General features: G+C 48.9%; 5 protein-coding genes across 5 annotated transcripts; all 5 read right to left on the reverse strand.

The window, feature by feature from the left end:
• Positions 1 to 165: 165 nt before the first annotated feature.
• Positions 166 to 2481, reverse strand: EDB82DRAFT_492882 (uncharacterized protein). The gene is made up of 2 exons (XM_025734231.2): positions 2009 to 2481; positions 166 to 1957 (listed from the first exon to the last, which is right to left on the reverse strand). The coding sequence occupies exons 1-2, from the start codon at positions 2090 to 2092 to the stop codon at positions 434 to 436; spliced, it is 1608 nt and encodes a 535-aa protein (XP_025587785.2). The 5' UTR covers positions 2093 to 2481; the 3' UTR covers positions 166 to 433.
• Positions 2482 to 3169: 688 nt separating this feature from the next.
• Positions 3170 to 4353, reverse strand: EDB82DRAFT_110300 (uncharacterized protein). The gene has a single exon (XM_025734220.2). It carries the CDS (start codon positions 4259 to 4261, stop codon positions 3236 to 3238), a length of 1026 nt encoding a protein of 341 aa, XP_025587784.1. The 5' UTR covers positions 4262 to 4353; the 3' UTR covers positions 3170 to 3235.
• Positions 4354 to 5992: 1639 nt separating this feature from the next.
• On the reverse strand, positions 5993 to 6433 carry EDB82DRAFT_110479 (uncharacterized protein). The gene has a single exon (XM_065606968.1). It carries the CDS (start codon positions 6330 to 6332, stop codon positions 6048 to 6050), a length of 285 nt encoding a protein of 94 aa, XP_065465959.1. The 5' UTR covers positions 6333 to 6433; the 3' UTR covers positions 5993 to 6047.
• A 1185-nt stretch (positions 6434 to 7618) lies between these two features.
• On the reverse strand, positions 7619 to 8228 carry EDB82DRAFT_522153 (cytidine deaminase-like protein; the record flags this gene model as incomplete). Its single annotated transcript, XM_025734209.1, has 3 exons — positions 7619 to 7681; positions 7734 to 7815; positions 7876 to 8228. 3 exons carry the CDS (start codon positions 8226 to 8228, stop codon positions 7619 to 7621), a joined length of 498 nt encoding a protein of 165 aa, XP_025587783.1.
• A 309-nt stretch (positions 8229 to 8537) lies between these two features.
• On the reverse strand, positions 8538 to 13154 carry EDB82DRAFT_492890 (uncharacterized protein). The gene is made up of 2 exons (XM_025734198.2): positions 9454 to 13154; positions 8538 to 9400 (listed from the first exon to the last, which is right to left on the reverse strand). The coding sequence occupies exons 1-2, from the start codon at positions 12932 to 12934 to the stop codon at positions 8856 to 8858; spliced, it is 4026 nt and encodes a 1341-aa protein (XP_025587782.1). The 5' UTR covers positions 12935 to 13154; the 3' UTR covers positions 8538 to 8855.
• Positions 13155 to 16161: the final 3007 nt, after the last annotated feature.

A 16161-nucleotide genomic window follows, 5' to 3' on the forward strand; every position in this document is an offset into this window, starting at 1 on the left:
CTTGGGTGATGGTGAGGAGCAAATGGGAAGCGTCACAACAAGTTTTAGTGTCAGCACCGCTGTGGAGATTTTGATATGGGAATAAGTCGAGGTACAGATTGTCCGATAAGTGTCTTTGCAATTCGCTCGTAAGTAGTTAACTCAATAAATGTGTCACTGCAACCATAAAACAAATTCATAAAAACTTTCATACTTTTGACTAGAATAAACAGAAAAGAATTACAAAGTAAAAGACCCTCCATGATACTCCTGCTCTCTTCATTAGCAGTAGTACTCCACCGACATATGTTCTACCATTCCATGTATGCATCTATATCACACTATCCCGAAACCACAATTAGGTATTAATCAGAACCCTCAAACTCCGAATCCAAAAAAGAGAAATGCTGTCCGTAAAAAGGAGCCATGTCGTCAAAGCGATGTCGTTAGTAGCTTAAGCGCCGATTCCAAGGCCCAGCCTGATAGCCGCAGCCAGTCCGCCTTGTCGCGGTTGCTCATAGCTGAATGCCTCGGGTGTGGGGGTGGGCTGGAAGGGTGTCACGGTGGGACTGGTTGTGGCAGTCTCGACGCTCGTCTCAGTGATTGTGGTTTCCGATGTCTCGGTGGTGGAAGTGAAGGCCTCGGTGGTTGAGGGGGTGGGGATCACTGGTGGCACCTGAGAGCTGGTGACAGTAGAGGAAGTGGTCTCAGCAGAAGACGTCTCGGTCTCTGAGGTGGTGGCGCTATCTGTGGTTGAGATAATGATGGGATCCTCAGAGGTTGTAGGGATTATAGGAGGAATGGTCGAGTTGGTGGGAATAGAGATGGTAGAGTACTCAGAAGGCTCACTGCTGATGACGGGAGGGTTGTAGACGGGTGGTGTGTAAATGGGGTCAACATCAGCGCTGGTCGAGAGCGAAGCTGAAGTCTCACTGGCGGAAGAGCCTGTGGGAGTTGGGATGATGGGCTCAATCGTTGAAGAGTTGCTGGGGATGGCAGGGACTGGGTACACAGGCTTGGTGTAGACTGGCGGGGTGTAGACTGGCGGGGTGTAGACTGGCGGGGTGTAGACTGGCGGGGTGTAGATTGCATCTTCGGTGGTCGCGGAGATGACTGGAGGCTCAACAGTAGAAGAGTTACCAGGGATTACAGGACCAGGGTAAGCTGGCTTTGTGTAAGCAGGAGGCGTGTAGATGGGAGCCTCGACAGGCTTCGTGTAAACAGGAGGAGTAACGACTGAAGTGTTACCAGGCAAACTAGGCTTCGTATAGACTGGGGCTGAGTAAACAGGCGTGTTCACAGGCTTGGTGTACACAGGCACAGTTTCGTTACCAGAAGCAAGAGAAGAGTAAGCAGGCTTGGTGTATACGGGAGGAACGTATCCTGGTGGTGTACCAGTCGAGTTACTATAAGTAGGATCCGAGTACACAGGCTTGGTGTTGGCCGGCTTGGTGTAAACCGGGGGAGAAACCTGACCATCAGTAGCACTGTAGACTGCGCTCTCTCCAGGGGTCTGGTAAGTAGGCGAGGCATGCTGATCGATAGGCATGGTGAATGAGTATCCGGCGGTTGAGTTCAAGTGAGGATAGTCATTGCCGGTCCTAGTTTGAGAAGGTGCCGCATATGTTGAATTGACAGGGCGGTAGGGAGAACCGGTGTTCTCACTACCGTATGGAAGAGTCGAAGCATACTTGGTAGGAGGCACAAGGACGGTGTTGCTGATAGTCACAGTCTTGGTGCAATCTTTGCAGATCTCAGTGGTGTAGTGAGATCCGTTGGAAGAAGCAGTGACTGTAACTGTGACATCGACAGTTCTGGTAGTGACAAAGACATAGTCGGTAGGGCATTGGATGGTTGGCTCAAGAGTTGTCGAGCTGATGACAGAAGTAGTCGTGTTCTTGAGAGGCGTGTAACTGGCAATAGGAGTATACTTGGGAGGAGTATAATCATTGGCAGATCGAGCAACTTGAGGTTGAGTCTGAGAACATGTTAGTATGCGTTTGCTTGTAAGTGAGATGAGAATACATACTCGACGGAACCAAGAACCGCGAGGAGCAGCTTCAGCAACCGTGCCAAGAAGGCCAACCGCGCCAACAACTGAAGGCAGAAGCATCTTGTAGAGTAAATCTTGAAGAAGAAGAGAGTTGATTAGAATAATCAGCTATAAGCTAATGAAGCTGTAAGTGAGAGTAGGACAAGAGATGCTGAGTCTGGTGGTGAGAGAATCATTTCTGGGACGAATCTCATCGTCTTTAAGTACAACTTTATCTTGATCAAAGGGTTTTTATCAAGGATTCGAATATAAGCACAAGGGTGGTAAAATATTGAAAATTGGTTGATTATACAAAAAGGGCACGACGTTATATTGGAAGAGGGATGGTTGTATAAGAAAACCTAACAAGACTTGTACAAACAAGGGCGGCGGCTTTACTTGTGGGGGGGCACTTTATCGATTGAAGGGAGTTTTTGGCGCCAACCGCAAGGCTTGGCCTTCAGTGGCACAATAGGGAACAAAGGGCGGAAGAAGCAATTAATTGTCTACAGCGAGGGAACAAAAGGCAAATAGTGGACTTTTTAATTCCGATCCGATCCAAGGATTGACTGACCTCAGGGTATCAGAAAAGTTGACCGCTGGAAGCATACGAGACGAAATTAGTAGGTCACTTTATGCTCCTTAGGCTATAGTTCTTGGACTACCTATTTTTATACCCTAAGACTCAGAAGGCCAACTTTTCTGCTACCCACTAGATACATACTCAAGTATGCCCTTGATTTATAGTAATGGGATATTAGTTCCAAGTACCTAGCTCGTCATCGCACAACTTTGTGTCCCTGTAGCCAGTCGTATAATGATACAATCCCTACGGGTAACATCACCAAGAGTGCACACAGTTCATCCAACTATGAGGTACAAATCTGTTTCCATTCACAGCCAAATCAAGTGTGGTCTGTGGGTATAATGCCTGCCTATCTGTCTGTAACTGTGTGTGTGCGTGCTTGTCCTGTCGAATCATCCATAGTGTGCAGGAATGGGTATCAAGAGGGCCACGCAATCGCCATCGTGCCCTTTGTAAAAGATAACAAGAAACTAACAAAAACCATATGCTTATGCCGCCAAGAATAATCAGTAAACCGTCGCCCGTGATGCAATCATAAAGTATCAAGTATCGTCCCGTGCCAGCTTGAGCTACGCATGCTATAAGCTGGCAGATATCGAGATAAACCATATCTCAATCAATCGTCCACCTCCAACCAATCAATCCTCCCAGATGGTCTCGAGATCAATATCCCCTCGACGCTCGGCACCGCACACACTCCAGCGCTTTCGCTTATCTCTAGAGCCGAAACCCATTGTGCGTCCTCGCATCTGCCCATCTTTCCCTTTCAGGTCTGCGGAATCATTTCCTTCAGCAGCATCTGCATCAGCCTTGAGCTGGGCAATTCTTTCAGCTTCCAGCGCCGCTTCTTCAGCGTCAGGCGTGTCAGGAATGGTTTCCAAACTCGAGATGCTGGGACTTCGGGACCTGGTCGATGTGGGTGTGGAGGGTACAGAAGAGTAGGTGGTTCCATAGCTCCCTGAAAGGGCGTCGTAGCTTCTGTAAGAGGATGAAGACGAGATTGAAGATGAGGGGGTCGAGGGAAAGGTTCCCAGGGAGCCAGTGCTCGAAGACGTGAAGGACCGCAGAGGAGAAGATGGTCGTCGAAGTCGCGCGGGAGTGCTTGTGGAAATTCCCATAATTGGAGAAGTGCTTCGTCTCTCATGCCTCTGTTCCGGCTCAAGAACCGAAGTTCGGATTGGCGAAATAGGTGGGAAAGACTCATCAGCAGGCTTTCGTGGAATTCGCACTCTACTAGGTGATCCAACTGGGCTTCCAGGGCGGTGCTGAGGTAAGAACAGAATATGGCCTGAGCCGTTAACGCCTGGCATTGATTGAGTGCGGGACATTGGGGGCGCAAGACTTGTTGTAGAACGAGATCTGGTGTGGGCTCCCGACAGCGGAGAAGTGGTGCGTGGTCGATAGGGAATGAATGGCGAGGAAGACCAAGATGGTGAAGAAGCAGGCGAAGTCGGACTGGGGTCGGTACTTCGTCTCAGGTTTGGTGGCTTTCGGGGCAGATCGATGCTGAGGTTAGAAATGGCGTTGGGGTTTTGCAGTCGCGGTGATGGCACGACTGGTGAAGCGGCGGATGACGCAGAAACAGAGGTGGAAGCCGAAACAGGAGCAGGGGTAGGAGCAGGACGGAACTCCTCCATACGCTCTGTCTCAGGAACTGGTTCCATTTTGAGATTGGTAATCGGTGGATGGAAACAGAAACGTGATACGATGTACGGTAATACAGTACGGCACGGCACGACACGGGTGACAAGAATTTTGGGTAAGAGCCAAGCCGGTGTCGTCAGGACATCAACGGTGGCATGTGCGATTGTGCCGGCTTGAAGCTTGATCGTGTCTTGGCCGACGAGCAATGGCGTCGATTTGGGGGTTTATTCGTCGAGGCAGAAATGATCGTCAGCGGCAGTCCTACGGGGAGCTCTCTTTGTCGGCGGCTGCAAGTCGGTGCTCTTTTTGGATTGGCAGGCGGCGCAGCACAAGCAAAAGGGCGTCAAGGGAGCGAGCGATCACAGTGACGAGAGAGTGGGATTGGATTGAGTTCGATTCAACTGCAGCGCGACAGAAAGGCGGGGGTGGATCAATCTTTTGGGGGAATCCGAGGTAGAAAGGACGCTTTTCTGTGTTTTTCGAGCCTGGTGGAGAAGCTATACTTTTTGTAGTGCGGTGTGCTGCAGCTGTAGCTCGAGAGGTCCAGTGGGATTTCGGTTTTGGGGTCGAGAGGAGAGTGTGAGAGAGAAAGGCGGCGAAGGGGAACCTTGTACTCGTTTCTTAAGTCTCGGGAGGTGGCACTAAATCAGGAGACGTAAAAGAGGAGTAGGTGAAGCAGAGAGAAATCAAGGGGGTTGAAGGAGAATAAAGATGAGGAAACGGATAGAGCGTTTGAAGGAGAAGATGAAAGCAATTTGAGATTGTTTTTGAGAGAGAGAAGGTAGTCGCCAGTGAGGGAGAGTGACAAGTGACAAGTGACACTGGGCGCGTGTTTGAATTCTAACTAATCCCGTCCAATGTGATAGACGGTCAGTCATGGAGTGCAGGGTCTACTAAGGTACCTCCGCTAGTGGAGGGGCTAGGTTAGGTACCTCTTGAGGAACGTGCAGTGCCCACTAGGGATCCTTTTAGCGGGCTCAGTGGGTAATGGGTGTCCAGGGTATTTGACGGTCAAGAATTGGTTGACAGTTTGATAAGATGGAAGGATAGTAATATCAGAGGAAGTAGACTGGGGGAAACGGTTACTTGAATATCATTAACGTTAGGTATTTTTCTTTATATTTTTTGAGTTCAATAATCAACTTCCTGCAACGTTTTCTGCATTATCGCTTCCGCCAACGTTATTACAAGGGTATCGAATCTAAAACAAAGCAGCTTCGCCAACGCCACCGTTTTCTTTCTGCATACCTGACACTTGCACCTCCCCCCAGTAGCGTCCAGTCAATCAAAGGAATTATTCAAATCACAACAACAACAACAACAAGCCATAATTAAGAGGATGATTCGAGACTATAGCATTCAAGTCATGCACTGCAATGCAATGCGACGCGGCGCGGGGTAGGGCGCATTACTTCCATCGTCAATCGTGTCTTCTACTCGCTCCCTTCAAGTGTCACATCACATTCCGTTTCCACATCAACAAACAGACACAAACACAAACACTTAATAAGCACGCATTTACATTTGCATTTAACCCAACCATTCGGATTCACTTGACTATTCATCCGAACTTGTCACTTAATTGCCTCAAACCTCAGTCAGTCCCTTGGGAAACGGTCGACAAGATACACCATCGCAATGAGACGATCTCAAAGATCGGCCCAAAACTAACCTCGACCGCCCTTCCAGAACGTGACACTACCTAAACTGAACAATCTTAGCTGTGAATTCCCTAATCCGGTAGCCCGCCGCTTGACCGTTCGACCGCTGAAACCGTTCAGCCACTCACCGCGTTTGCATTCGACTCTACTCTCTACAGTCCCTGCAGTCTGGTACGAATAGACGCCTCTCGGAACTATTCACTTGAGGTGCCGGGTGAGTTTCAGGGGCCTCGTCGTGGGCCCTTTTACGGGGGAACCGAGGGCCCGGGCCAACAGGCACAGTAGCTTCGCTTCTGCTTGGCTTCTGCGGATCAGAATCCGGGAGGCCTGTTGAGCATAGCAGCAAGACAAATAAGTGGAACAAAAAGGAACAATAAAGTCCCTCAAATGGCTCAGAAACGACAGCAGCATAAACATCAACGTGGAGCATGCATAGTTACATACTTCGCTAGTCAGCGGTTGTCTGCCGTACTGTACCTGGGAGGCTTAGATAGAGTTGCGCCAATCCTAGAATTGTTCATGCATGCATTCTGTATTTATGCGTGGCAAAGCTCCATTTCCCTTTCATTTCATTTGTCTGTCATTTCACTGCGCTTAGCTCGCTGGTCATCCAGCCACGTTCTGAATCGTGAAGCCAATAGCCACTCAATTTGACGTGACAAGTTTTTTGAGTCAGTCAAGTCCGATGACCAGCAACCAACCAACTATTCGTACCAAGTACAGAAGCCTGGACCTGGACCCGGCTACTGTGATGCCTTGATCCTGGTGAGACCCTTGCGCAGGGATGGATGCTTAAGGGCTGAAGAAAGCACAAACAGACACTTGAGCTCATTGGGCACAACACCATAATAGTATGGGCGCTATCTCTAGATGAGTGATTTGCCCTGGTCGAAATGACGTCGAGTTTTTGAAGATGTTCTTAATGCCAAGGACCAATATCCATCATGCATATACAGACTGGGGGGATCAAAACTCGACTTGATCAACACCAATATCCCATCACATGAGCAGTAGTTGATCACGCGATGTCTTTGCTGCTCCCTCGCTGAAACAAGATCCTGAACCCCAGATTTCTCGCATGTCTGTATACAACCTTTGGGGACCTGACGCTACTGCACGACAGTTCCATATTTAGTTCCCGCCAACTCAATATTCCGACGCCATCGTATCAGCTCTTGTTAGAACAAAGCGTGTTTTCAGCTCTTTATTCGTCATGATGTTTCCAAATTGAGAAGCTATATCTTCGTATAATAACGCCGAACACGTAAACGGAGGCCTCTAGTAGCACAAGCAGAGGCACAAGCAACACGTATGTTCATCACTCAACAGACACTTATCGGTCCATTTATCAGCGATAGAACTTGATACGCAAGACTGAGCCTCTTCAGGGGAGTTTTATTAAGGACATGCTCGCTTATATGCGGGAATTCGCATGGTTGTAAGCGACAAGCTAAGCGGTCATGTGTAGACTTGATCACATGCGTATTGCTTTTTTCACAATTGAATACTGCGCGTATTGTTCATGTTCAATACGTCTGAATTCGCTGAGCTATACCATGTATCTAGTTCATTCTTATTTGTCCAAACGTTAAACCGCCCTCAACGCCATAACCATTGACACAACAATCAGGAGAAGCACATGTGCAGTCCAATCTATCCAACATCGATTTCTCAACCTTATCCAAATGCAGAATGCTTAATGAATCATAGCATCTCCTATTCAGTCCTTGATGTTCCAGGAGGCGGAAGCTGGTCAGGTCCAAAAGACATTGGCAAAAGCTGCAAACAGTTAACCACGAATCCGAATACAAGAAAAGCACCATGAACTGACCTGTCCCAACTTTGCAACTACAAAGTCCTCATTCTTGTCAAACATAAAAACAGGTGTATCCAACTTGCAAAACTCTCGAATACTGTATCACAAGCAACCTCGTTAGCCAAAACAGCACATTGTCCTCAGTCACTTCACTCACAACTGTCTGCACATTCCACAAGGGCTCGCAGGAGGCGCAATATCTGTAGCCACGGCAATGGCTCGGAACCCACGATGACCGCTCGTCACAGCCGTGCCGAGAGCCACACGCTCTGCACAGGTTCCCACAGGGTATGCCGCATTTTCGACGTTAGCACCGCTTGTGAGCTTACCCTCGCTTGAGAGAACTGTAGCTCCGACACGGAACTGGCTGTATGGGCAGTAAGCTGTTGCCTTGGCTGCTGTTGCACGAGTACGGAGCTCCGAGAACTCTTCCGACGTGATGCCGTGTGCTTTGCAAACCTCTGCCGTTTTGGCGGTGTTGCTTCTGGTGATAGTCTCTGGAGTTTCCATTGGTAAGAAGAAAGAGGAGGAAGAAAAGGGGAGAGGGGGAAAGGGGGAAAGGGAAAGGAAAGAAAGAAGGAGAGCGTGTGATAGAGAATGAGTGATGCTTATATGTAGGTATTCTGTCCCGTGTCCCGTAACGCGGGCGGGCGGGCCCTTATCGTTCATGTCTCCGCATCGGGCGTCTCCGTAATGCGGGGCTGGGCGCCGAAATGACGGACCTTCGGCAGTTTCCTACCAGTCAAACATGGTAATCGTAGTAATATTCACTGTTATCTGATTACAGATACTCACGAATAACTTCCAAGTTTCAGTATGTAGGTATTATTAGATGCTGACACGCATCTATTCATGTTCATGTTTCATTGTTACTATATGTATGCACGTGTTACCTTTCCCCTCCAAATTGTAGCCAGCCATTCTCATTACAAATATAAGCACATAAGACAGAGCAGCACAAAACTCCAAACTCGTCGCTCATGCCTACTGTCTACCTAGCGAGTTGTTGTAGACTGGTGCTTGAACGAACCCGACAATTCCCATCCCTCCTCTTCTTTCATCTACTAAACTTCACTTCTCTTTCATGATATTGATCCCAAATAATGCTGACCCGTCGAGTCTTCTGACTCAAGACGTCTAGTAAAAGCCATCAGACCCTCCAAGCCTGCTCGATACTGAACCAACAGTAGGCGTCGACTGTGCCGAGCTGCTTGTGTCGCTTGGTGTCGCGGGCTCTACAACCTGACTTCGGATAGATGTAATCCATTCGTGTTGTAGCAGTTCAACAGCTGATGATCGATTTCGGGGATCTCTCGTGAAACATCTCTTCAAAAAGTCGAGTCCTTGAGGGCTGAGTTGATCCGGGGGTGGCAGCTGGGGTGGGTTTCCTTGAGCAATATTGTACATGATTGCCCACTCGTTGTCCAGTTGCGCCCAAGGCCTCCTGCCCGTAGCCATTTCTAGGATGACACAGCCCAAGGACCAAATGTCGACAGACCCGGGCTTACCAGGGTTCTCGCCCTTGATCACCTCAGGTGACATGTACATCGGCGTTCCTGTCATGGATCGGTTCGGCATGGACGCCTGTACATCTCCGGCAAGTGTGCGCCCTTGTCGAGCAATCACCTTGGCGGCACCAAAGTCCACATACTTGATGATTCCGTTATGGTCGAGTAAAATATCTATGCCATAGTTAGTACCAGGAACTCTAATCAACTTAAAGTGCACCACTTACTTTCGGGCTTGATGTCTCGGTGGGCAATGCCACTTTCGTGCAGGTAGACAAGACCCTCGAGAAGTTGGAGCGCGTAAACCATGATGACTTGCTCGTCCTCGATTCGACCATGCTCCAAAAGACTGGCCAACGACCCTCCCGAGCAGAACTCCATAAAAATGTATACTCGATCGCGATGAACTTCGATACCATAATATGAGACGACGTTGGGGTGGTCTAATACTTCTAGTACACCCATCTCCTCCCTGATCTGTTCGGCGACCTGGGGTATTAACTTGGGGTCCTGAAGTCGAATTTCCTTGACAGCCATCAGGTGGCCAGTGTCAAGGTTCATAGCAGCGTAGACGTTACCAAACGTGCCGCCTCCAACGAATTGGCCTTGTTGCCAACGCATTGTGACGTTGGTTGCCGAAGACGAAAGGTATGCCAGCGACCGGTCAACCTCGTTATTACCTTCCAGTACTCTTCCAACTCCTTGTCGTTCAGCAATCTTCTCGCATCGGTATTCGTCCACCCTTGAGAGCTCCTCCATACGCTGTTCTGTAACGCATCGAGAGGCCTCCTCATCATTCATCATTCGGTTCTTGTCAAGCTTTCGGAACTGTCCAACCAGTGCCTCGATCCGCTCCTTCTCGGCTTGGGCCGCCAAATTTGACCTGGCTCCCATGATATCAAAGTGGGAGATGAGAAGGGACATACATCCAGCAACCTTCGAACGAAGCTTGGCATACTCGTCTTCACCGAGGGCTAGAATGTGGCGTCCTCGTGTCATGCCCATGGCTAATTCGAGCGCGAGTACAGCCCAACGGAACGTCTTTCGATCTGATGCGACACAATCATCGCAGATGAAGCTGACCCAGTCAAGGGCAAGTTTTGTCAACTTGAGGTTGTTCATCTGCCGTCTGTTGCTATCCATGTAAAGCAACGAGCGCTGTCCGAATTCTGTGGCGAAAACGAAGCATGTTTGGATGAGTTCCTGGCAATCTTTGCCTCTGGCTTGTTTTCTGATAATCTCCACACTGTCCATGAAGTTGTTGGAAAGCTTGTAGGCCACCCGCCTGATCTCTGTTAACCTTGAATTGACCTTTTGTATGTTGGATCGCGCTTCCTGAACGAGATCAACATGCATATCGACATTTTCAATGAAAGCTCTTCGTGCATTGTGTAGGGCCTGAGGGCTGGAAGCACAGAGTCGAATGTGGCCACGCTTCAAATCAATGTTCAAATCACGAAGTGGTACTTCGATCGTTTCACCAAACCAGTTAAGCGGATCCTCCGGTCGAAGTATAAGAAGATATTGTTCTCCGAGCTCATCGGGAAATTGATCTTTGGATGTGATAGCCATCATGGCCTGGATATCTTCAAGCCGCTCACGTAACTCCGGGGACGCAACCACGTAGACATTATCCTGTTCGAGAAGACGTGTGTCCACTTGGAAGTGGCCGGAAGCAACTAATTGATCATAAAACTTTTGCATGGTTTCGGGTGGGAATGAAATGCTGTAGTCAGAGGCGTGCTCGTAGTTGTCGTTCAGCATTCGAGTGAATCGCTGAAGCATTCGCTGACGAACGCGCACGGAATCAAGGCAGGCCTTATAACGCTTGCTCATTTCAGTCGCGGTCTCCTTCGGTTTCGCTTGCAGTTCTTTCTCAAAAGTCTGGCTAAGTCTGTGCAACGCCTTGAACGTCAATGAACTGAATTGCTCTGCAACCTCAATGTGGCCACGCTGCAGGTGACTACCGATCTCGTTGGCAAAGTCCCACTCCTGGAACAAGAGTTCGGCTTCTTTGAAAGTGTTTTTGTTTCCGCTCAGCTTCCAGTTTAGCATCTTGAAGTAGTACTTCAACGCTTCCAATACGACTTGATCGAAAGATTCATCGATGCAGGGCGGCAGATCCCAACCTGGCTCGGGGTTCGCAATGGAAGTACACTCAATCTTGATTCGTATGGCAAACTTGAGCAGTAGCTGAAACTGAGAGATCATCTGGTCTTGCATCAAAGGATTTTGCTGGGCAGACTCCTTAACTCTCCTAGCATAAGCGAGACGCATCCGGGTGATCTCTTCGATGAGGCGCGAGGGGAAACTGATCAGAGTGAGAAGCTCCTCGAGGTAGGGTGGAAGATGGCGTTTGCGAAAGGCCTCAGAATTCCTAATAAGAGTATCCTTCGCCTTGCTGATAACTGTGGATATAGGCGCAAGCATTCCCTTTTCTAGGTTTCCATTGTCGTCGTTGTAAAGTGACTGGAGGCCGTCTTCCTTCATCAGTCGATCAAGGAATGAGGTTTCGTCGTTGTTGATACCGTTAACAGCGGGCGATCGCTGCTTAGTGCGTGTAAAATCGAGCTCTTCGTTCCCAACCCACTTCTTCAAGATATTCAGTTCGGTATTGATCATTTCGTTGGTATTATACCACGAGATAATGGAATCATGCGACTCCTTGAACGCAGCAGAATCTGCTGCCTTATGCTCCGCTGCGAGTGCAGCCCAAGAAGGATACAGATTCTCACACATCTGGATCTTAGCCACCATGTCTTTAACCTGTTCGTACGGTGGTTTTCCAGCCTCGCTCTCGCCTTTTATTTGAAAGTTGATGATTTCGTCGAGAGTGCGGTCGAGCGTCGATCGAGATTCCTCCAACATACGTCTTTGGACTGGAATATGCCTTCCACAAACTTTGGAGCGGATGCCTAGCCACAGTTCGGTCTTGTGAGCGCTTTTCCCAGCCTGCTGGTCTGCAGATCCAATCAACCGTTTCTTTTCTTGCCGTACTACGTCTCCGGTAAGGACAGCCTCCAGCATGCCATGCCACTCGAGCCTTTCGCGGTTATCTGGGTCTTTCAGATCCTCATCTGTGGGTTGAAGAGTGTCATTGCCGTAGAACATAATAGTCTCCTGGTCGAAACGGTCGTCATAAGGGCCCTCCGATGAAGGGGTCTCCCCTTCCGAGTCCGAATCATTTCCGTTGAGAGCGGAATACGACGTAAAATATCCTCCACTGTAATCTTGTCGGAGTTTCTGTACATATGCTCGCTCTTGTGCACGGAACCTGCTTTCGTTCCGTGGGCGTGTTTTAGACGACGATCGGATAGACTCTGTGAAAGATGGTGTGGCTGGTGGGTGAGCTGGCTTTCTTGACGTGGCAGGATTATACGTGTTCGATGGTGTCCGGGCAGGCCCTAATGGTCGCTGGGGCCAGGAGCCGTTGGGCGTGTAGGCAGCGCCATCATCACCACCAGCCGGGCCTCGCTGAGCTTTGGAGACACCATTAATGACCGTCCCAGTAGCCAATGAAGTTAGAGATCCTGTGTGGCCCGTTGCCTCGTATCGAATCAGATTGCCCAGTTCGTCGTGTCTTTCTATCGCATGAGGATCGCCGTTGGATTCGATGGGAGTTTCAAGCCGATGGCCTCGGGCCTTGTCCGGGCGGCCATCGTCTTCACTGCCTTGAAAACGAACCGCACGAGGTGATGACTCGGCCATCCTAACGGCTGTGACTGGGCTGGCACCCAGGTGGAGTTGGTATTGTTAGAGCCCCTCAGCGCCGCGTCGAGTTCTCGTCTCGTTGGTAAGAAGAAGGTTGATGGGGGGCAATGAAACCAGCACCTAGCGACTATCGTGCTGGTCGAAATGTAGTCGGAAAATTTATGATGGGTCGAAGATAGGCATGGAGGGAGGAGATTGAGCTTGAGGAGCTCCTGTTGCATGTAGATCGAGATGAATCGCATGGAGGAGTGGCAACAGTGAAGCGCGTGCAAATTCGCAGCCAATCATAGCGCACCAATCGACTCAGAGTGGCGTAGCTAGCTGCGTCTTGGTGTGGCTGCAGCTTGAAGATGTGGCTATGCATGTGATTGATGTCGGATACCAGGTGCGTCAAAAAAAGACCGGCATGCTTTTCTAGTTAATGAAAATATTTGATCAAATTTCCGTGACTGTGTAGCCAAAGAGAGCACTAGTATTTTCGTCTGGTGCTGTTCTTGTTTCTGTTTTTTGTGACCCGCCTGGTCGGATACTAGATATAATAGAAACGACATTGAACAACCAGATCATCGAACTGTAGATTCATTGTTACATATGCACAAGCTGCTGATATTGTTTTAAATAAGCGTATAGACTCTCGCCATATGAGGCATCTTACTTGATATCGTTTTGCTATAGTACTTCAGTAACGTTCTTAAGCAAGTGGTGTTTACGTCTGAAATTTGACATCCAAGGCGGATTGCTCAACTAGAAACCCTTCTCGAGGGCAAGACTAAAATTACTAACACACAAGTAACTTAATAGTGACACTGCCTTCAGCCACTGATATTGTAATTGTACCAGTTCGGCAGCATTCAAATCGGCTGTGCCAGTCTCACCTCATCTTCACACATTCACAACCATCTCGCACAGTTTACCCTACACAGGCAACGGAATTGTTGACCGCCAACACACAGTCAGCTTGCCAAGATTTGTTCAACAGAGCTTTCAGTGCTAAGCCCAAGCGTTTATGTCATTTGCCGTGCTTTGCTGCACCGGGCATGACCCTGATGACGGCTCGGAGATATCCCCGAGATGCTTAAAACAAAATTACTCGCAATTATGCGATTCATGCATACCTACTGAAGAGATTATAATGAAGAGATATAGTCTGTGCCCGCGTCAACCCGACATGTGCAAAGATAGTCAAGCCACAAGCATAAACTCTGAGCCAAGGGGGGGACCGGATCAGCCGTAATCCGACACAAGTTTCTACAATCGGATGTTAGTCTGCCAAAGTAACTCCAAAAATTCTACTATGTACCCTCACCCTGCGGCAGACCAGGCTCAAAGCCACTAACACCCATGGTGAAACATAACGCTCTGACCCGATGCCTCCTTGACAAGACCTAGAAAGGAAACCAGTACCTGAGTACATACGACGCAGATGGTGGCTTCAAGGTTACGTTTGACTGATCTTGCCGTTTTCACACTCTGATCGGCAAGATCTGGTTCATATCGGTTATAGAATGATAAATTTTACTCGCCTAATCTCAGCCTCGATTAGCCTGACTTCGGAGAACCAAAGGTCTTGGTACATTGCAGGAATTGCAGGAATCGTCTGACTCGTTTTCATTACATAGTAGAAGCATCAATATTACCGCGGCTGTGTCCAAGATACCGCGTGCTGTGTTGACCAATAAGCAGTCACGCGAATGCAGCAAAAGCCGGACTGTATCCAGCCCTGACGTGCGGCACGGAGCCGCTATAGAGAGCTAGATTTTACCAGCAGGGAACATCGTCGTTGGGTTTTCCTCGTTTTACTTAATACATACACAAAATCGGTACCAGCAGACATATCACACTTCCACGTTTTCACAGGGTTCACCGCGAACTGTACCTGGTTCAAACCCGTCAGATTGCTAGGCTAGTAGAAATCCAGGTTGGTGGCCCAAGAATTCCGATGCTATAACTCAATTGAGGGCGGCGGTAGGCGCTAGAATTTCAGTATGTTCGCTATCAACTGGCCGACGAATTTTGGTACATGATCGACATCGATACATCGTGTTTAATAATCATGTGGATTGACAGGAGTCTCCGCGGTAGTCAGAGACGACGTTGTGTGAGTACCGGTATATGCTGATCAATAACGTTTCGAATATCCGGATGAGATCCTTGCAGCGGCTGCGCAGTTGTCGTTAAATAATTACACAAAGATGCCATCAGAGATACCATGACGAAAAAAAAGGCACCCTGGTCAGATCAGCATCGGTATTTATGCAGCTTGGCAGCATTAGTGCACATTCCCTACGCATGCACATTGGAAATATTGAATCATTGTTGCTTTGATCAATGCAGCCAGATTAGTTGGTCATTGCTTCACGCTGTCGCCATGCTCAGGGACCTTGAGCAAGCCACGTTGCCGTCAAGGCAAGACGCACGTCGAAGAATTCCGTCCTGCTAGAAGATTTCGTTATCACCGCCTTTTATGGTTAGCCTGCCCAGTAGTTTATTTGACAAGTTCAAAACCCTCAACTAAGCCTGAGCGGTTGTGCCAACATAAACGGTTGGTGGTATGCAACAAGCGGTATCCGGTTAGCAGTAATTAGCATACAACCCTTTCACCTGAATTCTAAAACCCCTAATATGTACCCTTTGTTCTTAGGCTTCAGAAAACGCAACATGGTTGATGGAGTTTTGGAGCTGCGTGGTCTCGTAGTCAGGCTCTTAGACGACTCAGCTGAAAAGCTTCCTTCCATGTGAAACCAGCAGCCGAGCCTTGGCATCGCGTGGGGCTACAAACCAAGATCCTTACTAGGGCTGACCAGGATGCACGAAATGAGAACGCTCCTGTAGGTACCCGACGTTGTCGCAACTTGGTGGGGAGCAAACTTTCCACCCCGGATTCGAACTGACTGCCAAGGACTCGAATGCCTGCTTCATGATACGTTTGAAGTTTGGCTATGCTGCGTTGGGGGATGCACCGAATGCCTCGAACTATCTGAACCAATGGCAACATTTTGTCTCTCAAGTCTCTCAGGTCTCTCAGCTGTTGTTGATGGGCTGGGATACGGGGCGAATTATTGATCGCCGTGCTCGGATCATAACTTGACACCGACACCAACGGATGTCAAACATCATGAGGCGGGATATTGTGGGTTGCATGACAGGCAAGGCGAGCAAGCTGGATTCTGGGCCGAAACGTCTTGCATAAAACTCCGTGCAGAATACCCTGATTGCAATGGGAC

Source organism: Fusarium venenatum (genome assembly GCF_020744135.1).
Source record: "Fusarium venenatum strain MPI-CAGE-CH-0201 chromosome Unknown EDB82scaffold_1, whole genome shotgun sequence".
NCBI classification, from domain to species: domain Eukaryota; kingdom Fungi; phylum Ascomycota; class Sordariomycetes; order Hypocreales; family Nectriaceae; genus Fusarium; species Fusarium venenatum.

Excerpts from the sequence above, each read along its gene's own strand:
- EDB82DRAFT_492890 (XM_025734198.2), bottom strand. The coding sequence starts at position 12,934 with ATGGCCGAGTCATCACCTCGTGCGGTTCGTTTTCAAGGCAGTGAAGAC. Across the intron at positions 9,401-9,453 it reads CCGAGACATCAAGCCCGAAA|ATATTTTACTCGACCATAAC; the intron begins GTAAGTGGTGCA and ends ACTATGGCATAG.
- EDB82DRAFT_110300 (XM_025734220.2), bottom strand. The coding sequence starts at position 4,261 with ATGGAACCAGTTCCTGAGACAGAGCGTATGGAGGAGTTCCGTCCTGCT.
- EDB82DRAFT_110479 (XM_065606968.1), bottom strand. The coding sequence starts at position 6,332 with ATGCTCCACGTTGATGTTTATGCTGCTGTCGTTTCTGAGCCATTTGAG.
- EDB82DRAFT_492882 (XM_025734231.2), bottom strand. The coding sequence starts at position 2,092 with ATGCTTCTGCCTTCAGTTGTTGGCGCGGTTGGCCTTCTTGGCACGGTT. Across the intron at positions 1,958-2,008 it reads GCGGTTCTTGGTTCCGTCGA|ACTCAACCTCAAGTTGCTCG; the intron begins GTATGTATTCTC and ends ACATGTTCTCAG.